Raw genomic sequence first — 18,351 nt, 5'->3', positions numbered from 1 at the left:
AGGGGTGGAGGAGTGGAAGCTGGGGCAGGTGGTGGGAGGGGTGGTGGTGGATGTGGCTTGGGATGAGGGTGGGGGAATAGGTATCAGGTGTGTGCTGCACCCCATCCACCCTCTGCTTCGACAAACACATAATAAAAGACCCTGAAGGGGGCCAGGCTCCTGATTAGACTGCCTTGTTCAGAGGCATGATGACAGGACCCTTGCTGCTGTACTCCTGGGAAGGACGTGGGGCAATAACGAGCCAGGCTTTCAGTTCTGGCTACACCACACACTGGCTGTGTGACTTCTGGGCCCTGGTTGCCGTCATCTATAACAATGGGCAGGTTGACTAAATAATCTTTAATGGTCTTTACAGCCCTAGAAGAGTGACCCTCTGCTCAGCACCCGCTCTGTGGCTGTAGCCCCAGCCCAGCCCCTTTCTGGACCTGCAGCCACATGCCCTTCTTCATGGCTTACTGAGTCTTGCCTTTATTCTTTTTTCAATCTGCTTCTTGGGGTTTGGTGGGGGAGGGAAGTTAGATTGTTTGCTCTCCTTTGATATCTTTTCCTCTAATTAGCTTATAATCTCTGAGAAGTGACCTAGGTCAGGGCTTCTGGGCCTGGGGCCAGCTGGTTATTTGTGATGCTGCCAGGGGAGAATTAAATGTTTTTCTCCTGAGGAGCTGGTCACACGCGCTGGTCTCTGAGTCAGCAGCCATCGTTGCCTTCTTATGGTCCAGAGGAGCCTCCCAGGCCCTCTCTCCAATCAGTAGATGTAGGGTCTGTGGTGCAGATAGAGGGCAAGACCGTGCCAAGGTAAATACTGACTCTGCCAAATACAAGACAAATACAAGCAGGTACAGAAGTGCAAACACATTAGAGGGGGGAGGAGGGCAGGAGTCAGCAATCTGAGGAGGGGTCTGTGGGAAAGGGGTGGCTGGGGCCACATGGCCCTACGTGGCAGGGGAGGGCATTCTGGGGAGTTTTAGAAAGTGAGTGGGTGATCTGGTAAGAGCGTGAGATTAGGGGTCTGGGGGGACACTTTAAAACTATAAATCGTCACAGGCATGCTGCTGCTTGGGCCCTGGCTTCTGGTGAGAGACCCTGTGGGCCTACTAATGTGGCAGGGCTGTGTGGGGGCAGGCTCACTCCCCTCCCAGCCACCCCCCTCCAAGAACTCTCAGCCCCAGGGCTCAACCCCAGGGCTGTCTTCCTGGAACCTCTGTGATGGTCAGAAACACCTGGGGAAGGCAGAGAGGAGGAGAAGAAATTGGGAGGGGGGAGATGCAGGGTAATGGGCAGCCCAGAGAAGGGGGGCAGGGCTGGAGCACAGGGAGGCACGTGGACCCCCAGGGAGTGGTGGGGGAGGCTATGGTCAGACCCACCTGGAACCAATTGCAGGCTCCCTCCCTCACTGGTTGTGTGCATTTGGGTCAGTTCCTCAATGTCTCTGAACTTCCACGGAAGTAGGGACCAGCCTCCTCCTCAGCAAGGTATGTTAGGAGGGTAGGGCTCTTAGGTAAAGTGCCTGGCAGCTTGGCACGTGCTAAGCGCTGTAGGTGGTGCTAAGTGTTACGGTTATTATTACTAGGGAAGTCAGGACATGGGTTTCAGTCCTTAGCTGGTGGGGGATGCAGGGACGGGATAGAGCACATCAGGGACTTGTTCTAGGCCCCATGGGACCAGATCCTGCTTCTGTTTCTCTTTGGACATTAGGTCCCCATGTTTTTTTTCCTCCTGGAGACTTCTCAGCAGGCACCTCTTTCCAGATCAAGGTCTTGCCTGCTAACAGGGTCCCCACAGTTCCTCTGTGACCCCTTCTGAGATCCTGTGTCCCTGCAGCCCCAGAGGCTGGAGGCCGTTCTATGCTGCCAGCCGGCCGGCCGACAGCTGGGAGAACTGTCCCTGCTCAGAAACCAGGGCGGTGGGATTAGCAGGCATGAGCTAAGTTGTGTCAGCGGCAGTGGCACTGGCAGCGGCTCCATGGCTTACATAAATGGGGCCAGGAAGCTGAACTTGTTTTTGCTGGCAGGAGCAACAACAGGCTGCAAAGGAGTTGAGAAATATGTGTCTCCGTGTGCGTGTTTTTCTCTGGTTATTGACATTTGTGAGTTTACTTGAAGAAGGGTAGAAGTAGAAAAACAACAAAGCTGTCTGGGTTTCTGGCATTCAACCTCAGGTCCTGGATGGGGAAGAGCCCACTTCCCAGGGCTGTACTGCGAAGTTCCCAGGCTTGAGAGCTGTCGGCCGTGGTGGGGGGCCCCAGGGAGTGGGATTGCATGAGCACTGGGCCAGGAGAGGTGTGGGTTTGGTTTTCAGAGGTTACTAGGATCTAAACTCTCTTCCCCCTAGGGAATGAGAGGTGAAGGAGGTTGAGGGAATTTTCCTCCCCGGGGCTCTTGAGGGATAAGGGAGGTGCATTTGTCTGACAGCATTGGGATGCTCTGGCCATCTTCCTTCTCCAAACGTCATAGACTCTTAGAGTCATAAATCCACAGATTAATTGTATTTTCAAGCTGGGCTATTGTCTGAGATAAACAGACATAGACATGCTTCCTGCCCTTTGTGAGCTAGTGATTCAGAGTGATAAGATGCTAGATGGCAGGAACAGGGAGGGCGGGACAGCAAGGAGCTCCAGATTGTGATCTGAATCCTCATCTCACAGAGAAGGTGAGTAGGGCTCCATCAGGGGCTGTGACAGGCCCAAGGCTCATTGCAAGTCCAGGTGGCAAGACCAGGAATAGCACTTGGTCTTCTGATAACATAGGGCTGCTTCCCCTATGCCAGGTAGCACTGTTGGCTTCAGTCCTGGAGGCTGGGGTTGGAGGTCGTGGGCATGGAGCCTGCACATAGCTCTGTCTGCAGAGTCAGCTCTGATCCCCTTGGAGGACATCAGATACCTGCTCTCCCTAAGGTCTTACTTCTCAACGCCTTTCCATGCTGTTCCCTCTGTATAGAATGCCATTCCCTGTAGCCAGTCAATCCTAAAGGAAATCAATGCTGAATATTCATTGGAAGGACTGATGCTGAAGCTCCAGTTCTTTGGAGTCAACTCATTAGACAAAGACCCTGATGCTGGGAAAGACTGAGGACAGGAGAAGCGGGTGACAGAGGATGAGATGGTTAGATAGCATCACTGACCAGTGGACATGAATTTGAGTGAACTCCAGGAGCTAGTGGAGGACAGAGGAGCCTGGCATGCTGCAGTCCATGGTGTGGCAAAGAGTAGACATGACTTAGTGACTGAATAACAACAATAAATTCCCTGTAGCTCCATTTATCAAACTCCCACTTGTGTCTCAAATCTCTCTTCCTTTGGTGCCTCCCTTTAAGAATGTTTTAGCCCCTGCTCTTGGCTCCCTCAATATGTTGGGGACATTTATCTTAGAGTGGTCTGCGTTATAGGCAGTTTTGAGTTCTCCATGGGGTTTTGTGGAGAAGAATGTCAGTGCATAGTAAGTGTTCACTAACTGTCAGTTCTCTCTATGGGATTAGGATTTCTGGCCTTTCACTTGATGGGGCACAGAAAAAAAAAATTCTTAAATTCTTAAGGAGGGGACAGGCATTGGCTTGCAACCCTGGCTCAAATGTCTGAGCAGTTGCTCAAGGGCAGATGTTAAATTTCGTGCTGTGCTGAATGTCAGAGTGTGCAGGGCCAACCCCTCCCTCCCCACTCTCCCAACCCAGCCCTCACCGCCCAAAGTGAGGGCGTGAGGATGTCTGGGACACATCTGTGGGGAACAGGAAGGGATGCTCTTGGGAGCTCCAATTTACCTGGGACTCCCTCCTCACTGTTCCCCGCTGTGTCTCTTCCTTTGGCTCTTCCCCCTCAGGGAGGGGCCCTGGCAGACTCCAGGGAGCAGGCAAACAGGGCACGTGGGGAGGGATAGTGACCTTGTATCCACTAGGGGATGAGGCCAGCACGGCTGAGGGCTAAGCATGTAGCGTGCGGCAAGAGTAACAGAACGCAGAGCCGCAAGGGTTGGAGGGCAGAGCTGCGAGGGCGGGGTGTGTACACCCTCTGGCCTGGATCGTGCTCTCAGAAGCTGCTTGTCCTGAAAAATCCACTCTCACCCCACCCCTGTTCCTTGCACTCTGCTCTACTTCCACCCTCTTTAGGTATAAGTTCTTGGACAGATCCAGGCTATGTAGCTTCTGTGTTTTAAATATATATATGTGTGTGTGTGTGTGTGTGTTCATTATAAGAATAATACACACAACTTACAGAAAATTGAAAAAAAGCAGAAAGATTAAAGAAAGAGGAAGAAATTGCCTCTCGTCCCATCCTTTGGGGGAGGTGAGTGAAAGTACCAGGAGGGCATTCTGTGAATATCACCTCTTCCTTTTCAAAGAGATGCTCAGGAGGGGGTTTCCTGGTTGCCTAGTGGTTAGGATTCCGGGCTTTCACTGCCTTGGCCCGGGTTCAATCCCTGGTTGAGGAACTGAGATCCTACAAGCCTTGAAGTGTGGCCAAAAAAAAAAAGAGAGGGAGAGAGAGATGCCCAGGGGCTCCCACGCAGCCCTGCAAGTGTCACAGGCACTGACTCAGAGATTTGGGTCAGGAGGCAGAGGGGTGGGAGGGTGGGGAGAGGCAGCACTGCCCACTCTGACAGTAGCAAGTATATTTGCTTGTGGTCTTTGCTCTCTGAGTATTTGATTGTGATGATCGAGCACAGAATGCTTTCAAAAGCGTAGTTAACACAGTGCTGTTCACAGGTTCGAGAAGAAATATATATTTTTTGAAGAAGGGCAGGGACAGGCAATACTTGCCAATGGGTGTTTATAATTAATCATTCCCCATTAAAAAAGAATAGTGACTCAGTTTTAAAGATTCAGAAAACCATTACTCAAGTTCCTTGGCAGAGGAAGTGACCATTATGTCGCTCCACAAGCTCTGCTTTAGTAGAAGAGAAAAAAAAGTCTTTTTATTTGTTATTTCTCTGAGCTGCCCAGATACTCTGGCCATTGTTCGTGAATTCAGGAACAGAACAGCCCCTGCTATTGTTCAAGCTGGTCACTGACCGTGTTAAGAGCTTCCATCTGAACTGGGGGTAAGGGAAGTGACCAGAGAAACGTATTTCTTGGAGCTGGCAAAGGCAGAAGCAGAAAAGGGAGCCCCTTCTGGTTCTAGGCTCCTGCTTTTCTTCCTCAGCATCTCCTGGGTGTGACAAGCTGGCACTTCGGTCTGTAGTATAGGGCCTGCCCCCTGCACAACATGAGGAATACCACATGGATCCCCGTGTCCTGTGTGACAGGGGCTCTTGGAAGTTTTCACTGGAGAACCTGACCCTGTGGGGACCTCCTTGGCGCCCTATGTTGAACATTTGTCGAGCATGTACTGAGTTCTCTGATGAGTGTTCATGATTGGGGATGGAGACCTATCTATAGTTAAAGACGGCGCCATGTGGAGAGCACCAGGGCACGCTCATCCTGCCATGGCCCTTGACCCTTGCTTGGACTTCCGAGCACTTTTGAAAGTCTGTTGTGTGTTGGTTCCTTGTGAATTTCAATTTCTGCTCATCAGCTCATGAGGGATGTTGTAAGCACAGCACAGCGGGGCCACCCACCAGAAGACTGTTCTATTTCGACAGCGTCTCCATCTTTTTTTGTTTGTTTGTTTTTGGCTGCACCAAGAGGCTGGTGGGATCTTAGTTCCTGGACCAGGGATTGAACCTGCACCCCGTGCAGTGGGAGTGCAAAGTCCTAACCACCGAACCACTGGGGAATTCCTGACAGTGTTTCCATCGTTGTTCCTACAGTGTTGGTAATATTTTCATGAACTTGAGATCCATGTTAGCTTATGTCCTTTAGCTGCTTTATCAAGTAGAAAATGGAGAAGTGAGAGCATTGATATAGTGATTCCAAGTGTTGATGGGTCTTTTAAAGCTCATTCAGGCACAGATGGAATTCAATATGTGGACTGGACGTGGCTGGCCATAACCTCCATCAGGTGCACACCAGATTCAAGTGGTTTGGACCATGTGTCGGTCATGAAGGAGAAGGACATGTGTGACATATACACACACACTGGGACCGGCAGTTGCACTCAGGGAAATTCTTGGGCAAATGCGCCAAGAGCCACATTGGAGAAATTTGATAGCACACTCTTTAGTACAGCAGAACCCTGGAAATGACCTAAAACCTCCCTCAGCAGGAGAATGCGATCGTTGTCCAATGGAATATTACACAGCAGTGAAAACAAATAACGGTAGCTGCACGAATCATGGAAACGTAAGGAATGACAGAAGCATGTCACAGAAGACTATCTACAATCTCTATACATTTCAAATATCATACAAAGTTGAGAACAATTTAGGGGTCCATGAATAGCGAATCTGAACCTATTTTTTAAAGAGAGGGAGTGGACTTCTCTGGTGGTGGGAAGTGGATAAGAACCCAGCTACCAATGCAGAGGATGGGGGTTTGATCATTGGTCTGGGAAGATTCCACCTGCTGAGGAGCAACTAAGCCTGCGTGCCACCACCACTAAGCCTGCGCTCTAGAGCCTGTGCTCTGCGACAAGAGAGGCCACTGCGATGAGAAGCCCGTGCACCGAAGTGAAGAGTAGCCCCCGCTCACTGCAACCAGAGAAAGCGCTCACAAAGCAACGAAGACCCAGTGTAGCCAAAAATAAATCAAAACACATTTTAAAAAGTAAAAGTGAGAGAACAATATGCCCCAAATGTAACACTGGATGAGCAGGGAGACTGGGGAATTCAGAAGCACAGAAGGAACTTCAGAGCCAATGACTGCTAGTGGTTTGGTTGGCAGGAGCTCAGGGGTGTTTCATGCTTCGTAACTTTCTTGTACATTACACATATAAATTTGCATGCGTTCAATATCATAGACCACATTTAAAAATGATATTTGAAATGCTAAAAATATACTGCTAAAGATTATGTGTGAAAGGAGTACTTAGGGCTTCTTATACCTTTTTTAAGCCCTGTGGACATGGAGGTACCCTCAGTCACTGGACTTGGTCTTCTAGGGACTGGGATGGTCAGGGGAGCCCTGGATTCTCTGTCCCAGTTCTCCAGGAGTGAATTCATCTTACGTGTCTTATCCTTGAGGGCAGGGTCTCTCTGCTGCCCAACTGCATCCCTTTCACTGGTGCCTGGCTCTGGGGGCCTCTTCAAATGTTCGTTGGATGTTGGTCATTTGCCCCGTAGTTGGGGAAGGTGAGGCAGAGGGTGTAAGGAGCCTGCCCACACTTGCTCGGCTGCATGCTGAGATGCAACCATTTTTCTCACCCAAAGTCCAAGGCTCTGGTGGTGAAGAGAAAGAAACCGTAGGTGATAGGCTGCTATCCTGTCCTTGGATGTGTCCCTTATCTGCCAGTCTTGGGGCAGAGGGTGCCACCGTTGGGATCTCGGGTCCAAGTGATAAGGTGAGAAGGAAGCTTGAAGGATGTCTGTATAGCCAGAGAGAAGCCGTTGCTATCCCCTCCACCTTTCCCCCCACATTTGTTTATTCATTTGACTGTGCCAGGTCTTAGCTGTGGCACACAGGATCTTCAGCTGTGGCTTGCAAACTCTTGTAGGATCTAGTACCTTGACCAGGGATTAAGCTCGGTTTCCCTCCAGTGGGTGTGCAGTCTTAGCCATGAGACCACCAGGGAAATCCCCAGTCACTGTCCCCTTTATGGCCATGTCCCTGGCTGCTCGGCTGTGCCCGGGGTCTGTCTAGACAGCCAGCCCAGCTGGCTTTGGGAGTGTCGTTCTCTTGGAAGTCAGTTATCCTTAGTCCCTCCTCTCTGACAGCTGCCTTGGCGGGAGGAAGGAGAGAGATTAAGAGTGCCTCCTAAACAAGAAAGCTTTGCAGGCTGGGGAGACACTGTTGCTGGGCTTTTTTGAAATCTTTGACCAGAAATTGCTTCTGTTTGCTAATACACGACCACACGTTTGCTTAGAAGGACCGAGTGTGCTTAACATGAAAACTTGCCGTTTTCCCTGGCTTAAGTTTCCTTAGCTGGTTAGACTAATTTAAATCTTAGATGTTGTGAATCTCTTTAACCTATGAAAGTGTTAGTCGCTCAGTCGTGTCTGACTCTTTATGATCCCATGGACTGTAATCCACCAGGCTCCTCTGTCCATGGGATTCCCCAGGCAAGAATACTGGAGTGGGTTGCCATTCCCTTGGGTTGCCAGGGGATCTTCCAGACCCAGGGATCCAACCAGGGTCTCCTGAATTGCAAGTGGATTCTTTACTGTCTGAGCCACAGAGAAACCCCTTAACCTATACTTGAAAAAAAAATTTGGTTGTTCCTTTAATCTCTAATATCCTTGCCTTGAATAGCACTCATGATATTTTTCAAGGGAGTGCATTTCTTTTCCTTTACTTTCCAATGTTGTCTCTAGAATAAACATAGCATTGCCCTAAATGGTCTGATAGAAAGGTGGAGGTGGAGGGAGCGCTGAACAGGGCTGGAAGACCTGGTTTGCATCTCAGCTGTGTCGCTAAGTTATCGGTGATCTTGGACTAGTCTCCTGATTCTTTGGTGCCTTGGTTACTGTCTGTAAAATGGGCCACTTACCACAGAGACCCCGGGATTCTGAGACTTCAGGTGTACTCATGCATCCCACTGGGTTCCGGCCTTCATTCTTACATTCGTTTATACACGCATCAAGTGCTCAGTGGGCCACTGCTGGGTTCCAGGCAACAATCTAGGCACTAAAATATAGCAGAGAACAAAACAGTACCTACGCTTGTGGCACTTGGAGTCCCAAAGTAAAGATGGATATAACATTGGTAATTAAAAGGCAGCATGTGAGAGGTCATGTGGTGAGGGAGGCAGAATGGGGGCTTAATGCAGCTGAGGGAAGGCCTGTGGGGAAGCAACATATAGGCTGAGATGAGCAACAGGAGGAGGTGGCATGGGGGTCGGGGTGGGGGGGCGGTGAGTGTGAGCAGAGCTCAGGAGCCTGTGGGGAGGGGCTCCATCCCTTCTAAGGCTGAGTGGGCTAGGTGAGGGTTCAGAGGCCAGCAGGGGGCAGGTGGTGGAAAGCCCTGTGGGCCGGCCCCTAAACTTGGACTTCCTCCTGTGGATGATGGCAGGCCCTTGAAGGGGCTGCCAATCAAATGAGCGGGGTGACCAGATGGCCTCTTTGGAAGGCTTAGGGGAGCAACTGTGTGGAGATGGCCAAGGTGGGGGCTGGGAGGCTGTTCCTATAACCCAGGAAGGGGTGATGGTGGCCTGGGCCAGATGTTTAGCACCGGAACCTTCTGTGGCTCCCCAAATTGGAAATGAGGCCCCTTGCTCGGGTTCCTGTGGCCTCACCCAGTGTCTTCTCCCCTGGCAGAGGTGGCGAGCGATGTGCTGACCAGCGTGCCAGGGGCCAATGTCACCCTGACCTGCCCAGGTGGGGGACCAGAGGACAATGCCACAGTTCACTGGGTGCTCAGGGATCAGATGACAGGCTCGCACCACGGCAGACCGGCTGGCGTGGGAAGGCGGCTGCTTTTGCAGTCCGTGCAGCTCAGCAACTCCGGAAACTATTCATGCTACCGGGAAGACCACCCAGCTGGGAGCGTGCGCTTGGTGGTGGATGGTGAGTGGCGTCCTCAGAGCTCCCAGCATGGCTCTGCGTGTTCCAGGGAGAGATTCCCCACTTGACCCTTTAAATTCCTGTCATTTCCTTGGCCCAAGCATTTCGGGGAAAAGCCCAGTGACTCCTGCCAGTGAGGCTGGCCGAGCTTCCAGCTGGGTGGGGGTGGCTGGTTGAAGGAGATGCCGTCTCTCTGGTCTTGCTGGGTGCTTAGGGGTTGAGGGTCCGGGGACAAGGAGCCTGGGTTTGAATCCTCCTCCTTCACGGCTTAACTTCTCTGCTCCTCAGTTCCTTTGTTGGTAAAATAAGGTTCATTTTATTAACCTAGTTCAGGTTTATTTTTAAATGAGTGTGTGTGCGTGCACACATATGGTGTTAAAAACTCTGGCACATAGTAAGCTCTTGAATGAACTATTCTCATCGTTAGAATTAGCAGGTTCCTAGCTCGCGCGTATCTCATAAGACACCTGGAGTCAGACGCCCAGTGTGCTAGGCCCTGTGCTGAGGGACTTTCTTTCTTGGTGTCTTGTATCGTCCTCCCAATGTCCCAGTGAGAGAAAGCAGTGTTATTATGATCATTTTTCAATCATTTAATTTTATGGTAGAAAACTGAAGGGAGATTGGGACTTGCCCACACAACCAGTGTAACTCCAAAGCCCCAACTTCTTTTTCTGTCAACTGTGCTCCCCTTTAGGCAAGCTAGCCTCCCAGGTGTCTCCCCTCACTTGCCCACCTCCCAGCCTGACACGAGGACTTTGGTGTCCTTTAATTTCCCAGCCCAGTAAGATCTGTTCATGGCTGTTGGCTGTCGTGAAGGCTGGCACCAGGGCAGGGTGGGGTGGCAGGGCTGAGCTGAGCGCTCCCTCAGAAGTGAGGTGAGCCCAGAAAGGAGGTGAAGTGTGCTGCCTCCTCAGCCTCTATTCTCTCCTTCCAGTTCCCCCGGAGAAGCCCCAGATCTCCTGCATCCAGAAGAGCCCCCTCAGTAGAGTGAATTGTGAGTGGAGTCCTCGGAGCCCTCCATCCCTTACCACCAAGGCCGTGTTACTGGTGAAAAAGTTGTAAGTATCTTGGCTGGGCAGTGTGTCTGTCTCCTCCATCCTTACTGAAGCTCCAGGAGTGATGGGGAGTGGGGGAGCTCTCTGAGGAACCCGGTGGGATTGGCTGACCAGTGATTCCAAAATGTTACTGGAAAGTAATACTTTGGCCACCTGATGGGAAGAGCTGACTCAATGGAAAAGACCCTGATGCTGGGAAAGATTGAAGGCGAGAAGAGAAGGGGACAACAGAGGATGAGATGGTTGGATGGCATCACCGACTCAATGGACATGAGTTTCAGCAAACTCCAGGAGATGTAAAGGACAGGGAACCCTGGTGTGCTGCAGTCCATGGGGTCGCAAAGAGTCGGACACGACTGGGCGATTGAACAACAAGTACTTTAAACTGAGGGGAAGGGAACGAGGGAGACTTTACCAGGAGAGCACGCCCTGTGCTGGTCACGGTGCTACACCCTTTGTTCTGTCCACACAACAGCCAAGGTGGAGGGTGGGAGTTATTTTCCTCCTTAACAGATGGAGAAGCTGTGAACCACAGAGACTAATTAGTTTGTTTAAGGTCATCTAGCTAGTAAGTACGGAGAAGGCAATGGCACCGTCTCCAGTACTCTTGCCTGGAAAATCCCACAGACAGAGGAGCCTGGTAGGCTGCAGTCCATGGGGTTGCTAAGAGTCGGACACGACTGAGCGACTTCTCTTTCACTTTTCACTTCATGCATTGGAGAAGGAAATGGCAGCCCACTCCAGTGTTCTTGCCTGGAGAATCCCAGGGACAGGGGAGCCTGGTGGGCTGCTGTCTATGGGGTCGCACAGAGTCGGACACGACTGAAGCGACTTAGCAGCAGCAGCAGCAGCTAGTAAGTAACTGCTGCCAGGAATCAAACCCTAGTCTATCTCCTTTCATTCAAAATACAAAGGTTTTGGGTGTTGTTCTTAAGAAGACACAGATGTCCTTGGGTGGGGAAGGACAGCTCCTGCTCAGTCCTGACTGTGAGCTTATCAGGATATCCCCATCATAATGGCCGGTGAGCGGAAGTGGTGACCGAGTCGGGAGAGGGAGCTGGGGCCGTGGAGCAGGAAGTCACACTTGGTCCGTGGTCCCTGTGGCACCAGAAGATGGCCCTGTCACGTGTGGTTCCGTGCTTGGTCCTTTGTCTTGTCGTAGTACAAGAGTTAAAATGACAGACTGGAAGGCTTACTCAGGCAGGATTTATTAAACAAGGGGCATCACAAAATGCACTCCCAAGATGTGACAGCAGGCTGACCCCATAGGAGTGGAGCCGCCCTATTGTAAGTTTTTCTTTTATGTCCTTGTTCCCTCCCCAAAACAGTCCTCCATGTCTGATTTGTGTTACCCGTGTCAAACAGGGCTTATATCCAAGACCAACTAGGGAAGGGGGCGTGTTGGGCATGTTTTCCTGCTGAAGCTCCTGGCTGTAGGTATTCCCTTTGTTCTGTTTTTCATGGGCTTTTAAACTTCTCTGTCTGCATTTTTTTTTTTTTTTTCTGTCTGCCTTTTAACTGCTGCTTTTTAACTGCCACTTTGGACACTCTACCTAACAGCACATTGACAGATGAATGGATACAGAGATTGTGGTACACATTTACCCTGGAATATTACTCAGCTCTAACAGCACAAAGCGGGATGAGTTCAGGCATGGATGTGGAGTAGGTGGATGATCACATCTCTGCACTTTTCTCTGTTTCCATCTCAGAGCCAAGGTCCCATTGAGTGCTCACTCCATCGTGTCTGACTCTGTGCGGCCCTTTGGACGGTAGCCCACCAGGTTCTTCTGTCCATGGGATTCTCCAGGCAAGAATACTGGAGGGGGTTGCCATGCCCTCCTCCAAGGGATCTTCCTCACCCAGGGATCAAACCCACATCTCCAGCATCGGCAGGCAGATTCTTTACCACTCTGACACCTGGACGTCTAAAGGTCCCCTTAGTCTATAGATGTTTATTACTGAGTTTGAGCTGGCAATCATCAGAGGATCAAAAAATTCAAGCAGTGATGTCGTCAGGGTGTTTTGGTCTGCATCTGTGCCTGTCTCCAGAGAGTCACCTGGTGGTGACGTTTGTGTTTTGGTCTCTGTACAGATATGTATAGATTGCCCGTCTGCATATGACGCAGCTGCCATTAGGACTGACGGCTCACGCTCCAAGTCGGGGAGGGTCAGAGGTCTCTACAATCTGAAGCTGAGTTAGGATATAAATTGTCTGGGACCTGGAAGGCATTTCTGCTTAGATGAGATGTTCCGTATGGTGGCCGACAGCTGCCCAGACCAGCCCAGGGAAAGCTTATTCAATTGACACTTGGACTAGAAGACTTGGTGTGTTGACAGAGTGCGAGAGGACAGGGCATTTTCCTCCACAGCCCCCTCCTGACAGCAGCCTCAGGCACATCTACTTGCCTTTCCTGGGCTGTCTTCACTGGTGTGAGGAAGGGGGAATGGGGAGCCCTTGTGAGAGCCTCAGGTCCCCCCAGAACCCACTCAGGCCCATCCTGGGACTGCGAGGGTGAAACACAAAGAGGTTTTGTGTGTTCTGCTCTTTTTGCTCACGTGTGTGCCTGTGGTCACACCCTCGCCCCACTGCACTTGCTTGCTCACTCTCTCTGTAAGTGTTTGTCAAGTTCAGCATCTGCCGTGGGTTGGGTGCTCTCCCAGGCTGAAGGAGAGACAGGAGGCAGACAAGGCTGGGCCCCTGGACTTCCCTGGTAGCCCAGTGGTTAAGAATCTACGGTTCCAGTGCAGGGGGTGCAGGTCAGATCCCTGGTTGGGGAACTGAGATCCCACATGCTGCGCTGCGCAACCCACCCCCCACCCAAAAAAAAAAAAAAGACTGGCCCTTGCTCTTAGGGCTTCCCTGGTGGCTCAGACAATAAAGAAAACACCTGCAGTGCAGGAGACCTGGGTTCAATCCCTGGGTTGGGAAGATCCCCTGGAGAAGGGAGTGGCAACCCTTTGCAGTATTCTTGCTTGGAGAATTCCATGAACAGAGGAGTCTGGAGGGCTATAGTCCATGGGGTCGCAGAGTCAGACATGACTGAGCGATTAACACACGTTGCTCTTAGGGCCCACAGATTGTAGGAGACACACCACAGTCCTGTGGGATGGATGTCTGGGTGATGGTGGAGGGAGGAGAGGGAGGCCCTAACTCAGACTGGGAAGGTGGGGGCAGGCTTCCAAGAAGAAAAGAGTTTGTCCTGGGCCGGGGTTCAGACTCAAATCAGAGGTTGATGGTTGATTTGTCCTGTGGCAGTGAGGTGGTTGGCTGCCCTGGCCTCACAGGCCTGTGCATGTCATACGTGGGTGAAGTCTCAGGCTTCCAGACTAGGTGGGAGAGTGTCTGACTCAACTTCAATATCTCTATCACCCAGAAATCCTTTCTGGGCTCACCTGCCAGAAACACTCCCATCTCCTTGCAAAGCCCTCCAGCACTTCGAGCTTCTAGAATGGCATTCCACTGGCTGTCCTAGACCTCTGAGGGCAGGTCTTTTTTGTTAGTATCTTGGGGCCAGGGTGGGGCCTCTTGGTTCCTTTCTGCATCCCCCGCAGAGGCCAGAGCACAGGGCCTGGCAGAGAGCCTGAATGCATGGCCTCCGTGATGCCACGGTTATTGAGTTCGCCCTCTAGTTCAGCCCCTTTGACAGCGGTGCCAGGGGCTAAGCTAGATGTCTTACACTCATTTTTCAACTAATCCTAAGAAAGCCCTGTGAGGCGGGTACTATTAACATTACCATTTTCGAGTGAGAAAACAGAGGCTTGGAGAGGTTGGAGAATTTACTCAAGACCCCAAGTGCTGCTCAGTGTGTGGAGCAGAGATGAATGCCCCCGGGCTGAGACCCCAGAGCCTCAGCGTCTCACCACGCCCCCTGCTCACCCCAGTCCTGGGTAAGTGGCGCAGCTGATAGCGAGCCCCGCCCTTGTTTTGTCTCCACAGTCCGAAGCAAGTCTTCCAGGAGCCCTGCCAGTATTCCCCCGAGTCCCAGCGCTTCTCCTGCCAGTTGGCTGTCCCTGAGGGAGATAGCTCTTTCTACGTATTGTCCCTGTGTGTCGCCAACAGTGCCGGGAACAAGTCCAGCAACCCCCTAGGATTTGACGGCTACAAACTCCGTAAGTGAGCTCTTCAGGCCTCCCTCTGCCCTTTAGCTGTTTTTTTTGTTTTTTGTTTTTAATTTAATGTTCCTCATGTGCCTTTTGGAGTGGCCTGGTGAAGGGTTTGGTGAGCTGGTGCCTTTTCTGCTCTACTTGCCAGGGGTCTGAGTGTGGCAGGGATGTGTGTGTGGCAGTGGTCGGGGGTTGGAGGCGGGGTCTTGCCTGCTGGGGGCTTGCGGTCTTCCCGGGTCTCTCCTTTGCACCGTGCTTGCTGCCACATAGGAGCCCTTTTCCCACAGTACAGCCCGACCCACCCGTCAACATCACAGTCAGCGCCGTGGACAGAAACCCCCGCTGGCTCAGTGTCACCTGGCAGGACCCCCCCTCCTGGAACTCATATTACTACAGGCTACAGTTTGAGCTCCGATACCGGACTGAACGGTCAGAGACATTCACAACACTGATGGTAAATTTTTCTTTTACTCTTAGACAGTAAAGAGTCCTTAGATACTCAGGGGATGGTAGAATGGGTTCACTTCAGTTCAGTTCAGACGCTCAGTCCTGTCCGACTCTGCAACCCCATGAATCGCAGCACGCCAGGCCTCCCTGTCCATCACCAACTCCCAGAGTTCACTCAGACTCATGTCTATCGAGTCGGTGATGCCATCAAGCCATCTCATCCTCTGTCGTCCCCTTCTCCTCCTGCCCCCAATCCCTCCCAGCATCAGGGTCTTTTCCAATGAGTCAACTCTTCTCATGAGGTGGCCAAAGTATTGGAGTTTCAGCTTCAGCATCAGTCCTTCCAATGAACACCTAGGACTGATCTCCTTTAGAATGGACTGGTTGGATCTCCTTGCAGTCCAAGGGACTCTTAAGAGTCTTCTCCAACACCACAGTTCGAAAACATCAATTCTTCGTTGCTCACCTTTCTTCACAGTCCAACTCTCACATCCATACATGACCACTGGAAAAATCATAGCCTTGACTAGACAGACCTTTCTTGGCAAAGTAATATCTCTGCTTTTCAATGTACTATCTAGGTTGGTCATAACTTTCCTTCCAAGGAGTAAGCGTCTTTTAATTTCATGGCTGCAGTCACCATCTACAGTGATTTTGGAGCCCCCCAAAATAAAGTCTGACACTGTTTCCACTGTTTCCCCATCTATTTCCCATGAAGTGATGGGACCAGATGCCATGATCTTAGTTTTCTGAATGTTGAGCTTTTAAGTCAACTTTTTCACTCTCCTCTTTCACTTTCATCAAGAGGCTTTTGAGTTCCTCTTCACTTTCTGCCATAAGGGTGGTGTCATCTTGCATATCTGAGGTTATTGATATTTCTCCTGGCAATCTTGATTCCAGCTGTGCTTCCTCCAGCCCAGCGTTTCTCATGATGTGCTCTGCATATAAGTTAAGAAAGCAGGGTGACAATATACAGCCTTGACCAACTCCTTTTCCTATTTGGAACCAGTCTGTTGTTCCATGTCCAGTTCTAACTGTTGCTTCCTGACCTGCATATAGGTTTCTCAAGAGGCAGGTCAGGTTGGTCTGGTATTCCCATCTCTTGAAGAATTTTCCACAGTTTATTGTGATCCACACAGTCAAAGGCTTTGGCGTAGTCAATAAAGCAGAAATAGATGTTTTTCTGGAACTCTCTTGCTTTTTCCATGATCCAGCGGATGTTGGCAATTTGGTCTCTGGTTCCTCTGCCTTTTCTAAAACCAGCTTGGACATCTGAAGTTCACTGTTCACGTATTGCTGAAGCCTGGCTTGGAGAATTTTGAGCATTACTTTACTAGCGTGTGAGATGAGTGCAATTGTGCGGTAGTTTGAGCATTCTTTGGCATTGCCTTTCTTTGGGATTGGAATGAAAACTGACCTTTTCCAGTCCTGTGGCCACTGCTGAATTTTCCAAATTTGCTGGCATATTGAGTGCAGCACTTTCACAGCAATGGGTACTAGAAAGAAAAAAATGAGTTTTGGGTCCCGGTCAGCCGCTCACTACCTGCATGGCCTTTCCAAAGTTCTAGACCTTTCTGAGCCTTGGCTGCCTCACTTATAAAGTGGGAATAATAATGCCAGGCCAGTTTCCTCCATACGGGCCCATTTGTGAGGGCGAGAGCGTGACCTGGGGGGAGAAATGGGCTGCCTGCAAGTCAAGGGTGTGCTGGCAGGTTTCTGTGGTGCCTGGGGCAGGGGCAGTGACTTAGCTTCTGCTCCTGCTGGCCCTGAGGGCAGCTTCACCTGTTATGAGCCTCCTGCCCAGCTGAGTGGCCCACTGGACCTGAAAGAGGGAGCACCTGAAGGATGGGGGTGTCTAAGGACTCCAAGGGCCCTGTGGAGCTAACAGGTGCCGCTCAGGCTCCAGCCCAGAGTCCATTGTGCCTCTCACCCACAGCTGAAGGATCCGCAGTACCACTGCATCATCAATGATGCCTGGAGTGGCATGAGGCATGTGGTGCAGCTTCGGGCGCAGGAGGAATTTGGGAATGGCTTGTGGAGCGAGTGGAGCCCCGAGGTCACCGGCACCCCTTGGACAGGTATGTGATAACTGAGCGTTTCTGCTTTGTTATTATATCAATTATCTGTTGCTGTGTAACAGGTCTTCCCAAGTGATGCTAGTGGTAAAGAGCCTGCCTGCCAGTGCAGGAGATGGAAGAGACACAAGTTCGATCCCTGGGTTAGAAAGATCCCCTGGAAGAGGGCATGGCACCCACTCCAGTATTCTTGCCTGGAGAATCCCATGGACAGAGGAGCCTGGGGGGCTATAGTCCATAGGGTTGCAAATAAGTTAGACTTGACTGAAGTGACTTAGGATGGATGTAACAAGTCCGACTTCCCTCGTGGCACAGTGGTAAAGAATCTGCCTACGATGCTGGAGATGCAGGTTTGATTCCTGGGTTGAGAAGATCCCCTGGAGAAGGAAATGGCAACCCACTCCAGTGTTCTTGCCTGGAGAATCCCATGGAGAGAGGACAGGCCATGGAGTTGCAAAAGATTTGGACGTGACTTAGCGACTAAACAACAACACCAACCATTTATCTGCTCAAGATTTTGAAAAATGGTCGGCTGGGCAGCTCTCGTGCCGGTCTGGCCTGAATTAGAAAGTAGCTGCACCATGTCTGCTCTGTCCTAGATGGCATCAGTTCACCATGTCTGACGGTCGACGCTGGCTGGTGGAGGGGGCCCTCGGGTCTCCCTGCAGTCTGTCATCTTCCAGCAGACCGGCCTAGACTCAAGAGGGAAGATCCGCTCCACAACTTGATAGGAAGAACTTGTAGCTATATTTAACCTACCACAGTTACTAATGCTTTTTACTTGAAAAAAATTAAAGGTAATAATGATCATTTGTGAGTAATTACTGTGATTAGTGAAAAATTCCAGGAAAATACAAAGAATAATTATTCCCGGTATTCTGACCACCTAGAGAAAACCAGTGAGAACATTTTACTATACTTCTTTCCTCTTCTAGGTATATTTATATGTGTTTATGTATTTATATATCAAATTTCATGAGTATTCCCATGTAATTAAATATTTTTGGAAAATGTATTGTTTAGCAACTGCATGACTAATGTGTTTTTTTTTTTAACCCATGGGAATTATTTTTTTAACTTTTAAAACTTTTATCAAATTAATACATGCTCACGGCAAAGAAGCAGAGAAGGGCTTATAATAAC

General features: G+C 50.6%; 1 protein-coding gene across 1 annotated transcript in view; it reads left to right on the top strand.

Moving 5' to 3' along the window:
- The window catches only part of IL6R (interleukin 6 receptor), a 54,909-nt gene that overhangs the window by 10,686 nt on the left and 25,872 nt on the right, over window positions 1–18,351 (top strand). Inside the window, exons 2-6 of the mRNA XM_019954450.2 lie at window positions 9,279–9,527; window positions 10,459–10,582; window positions 14,520–14,692; window positions 14,974–15,140; window positions 17,070–17,211. Coding sequence (XP_019810009.2) covers window positions 9,279–9,527; window positions 10,459–10,582; window positions 14,520–14,692; window positions 14,974–15,140; window positions 17,070–17,211 — 855 coding nt within the window. The remainder of the gene's footprint in view (window positions 1–9,278; window positions 9,528–10,458; window positions 10,583–14,519; window positions 14,693–14,973; window positions 15,141–17,069; window positions 17,212–18,351) is intronic.

Source organism: Bos indicus, chromosome 3 (assembly GCF_029378745.1).
Source record: "Bos indicus isolate NIAB-ARS_2022 breed Sahiwal x Tharparkar chromosome 3, NIAB-ARS_B.indTharparkar_mat_pri_1.0, whole genome shotgun sequence".
In the NCBI taxonomy this organism is placed as follows: Eukaryota; Metazoa; Chordata; class Mammalia; order Artiodactyla; family Bovidae; genus Bos; species Bos indicus.
The sequence above is the reverse complement of the archived record's forward strand: the minus strand, read 5'-3'. Positions and strand labels throughout refer to the sequence as shown.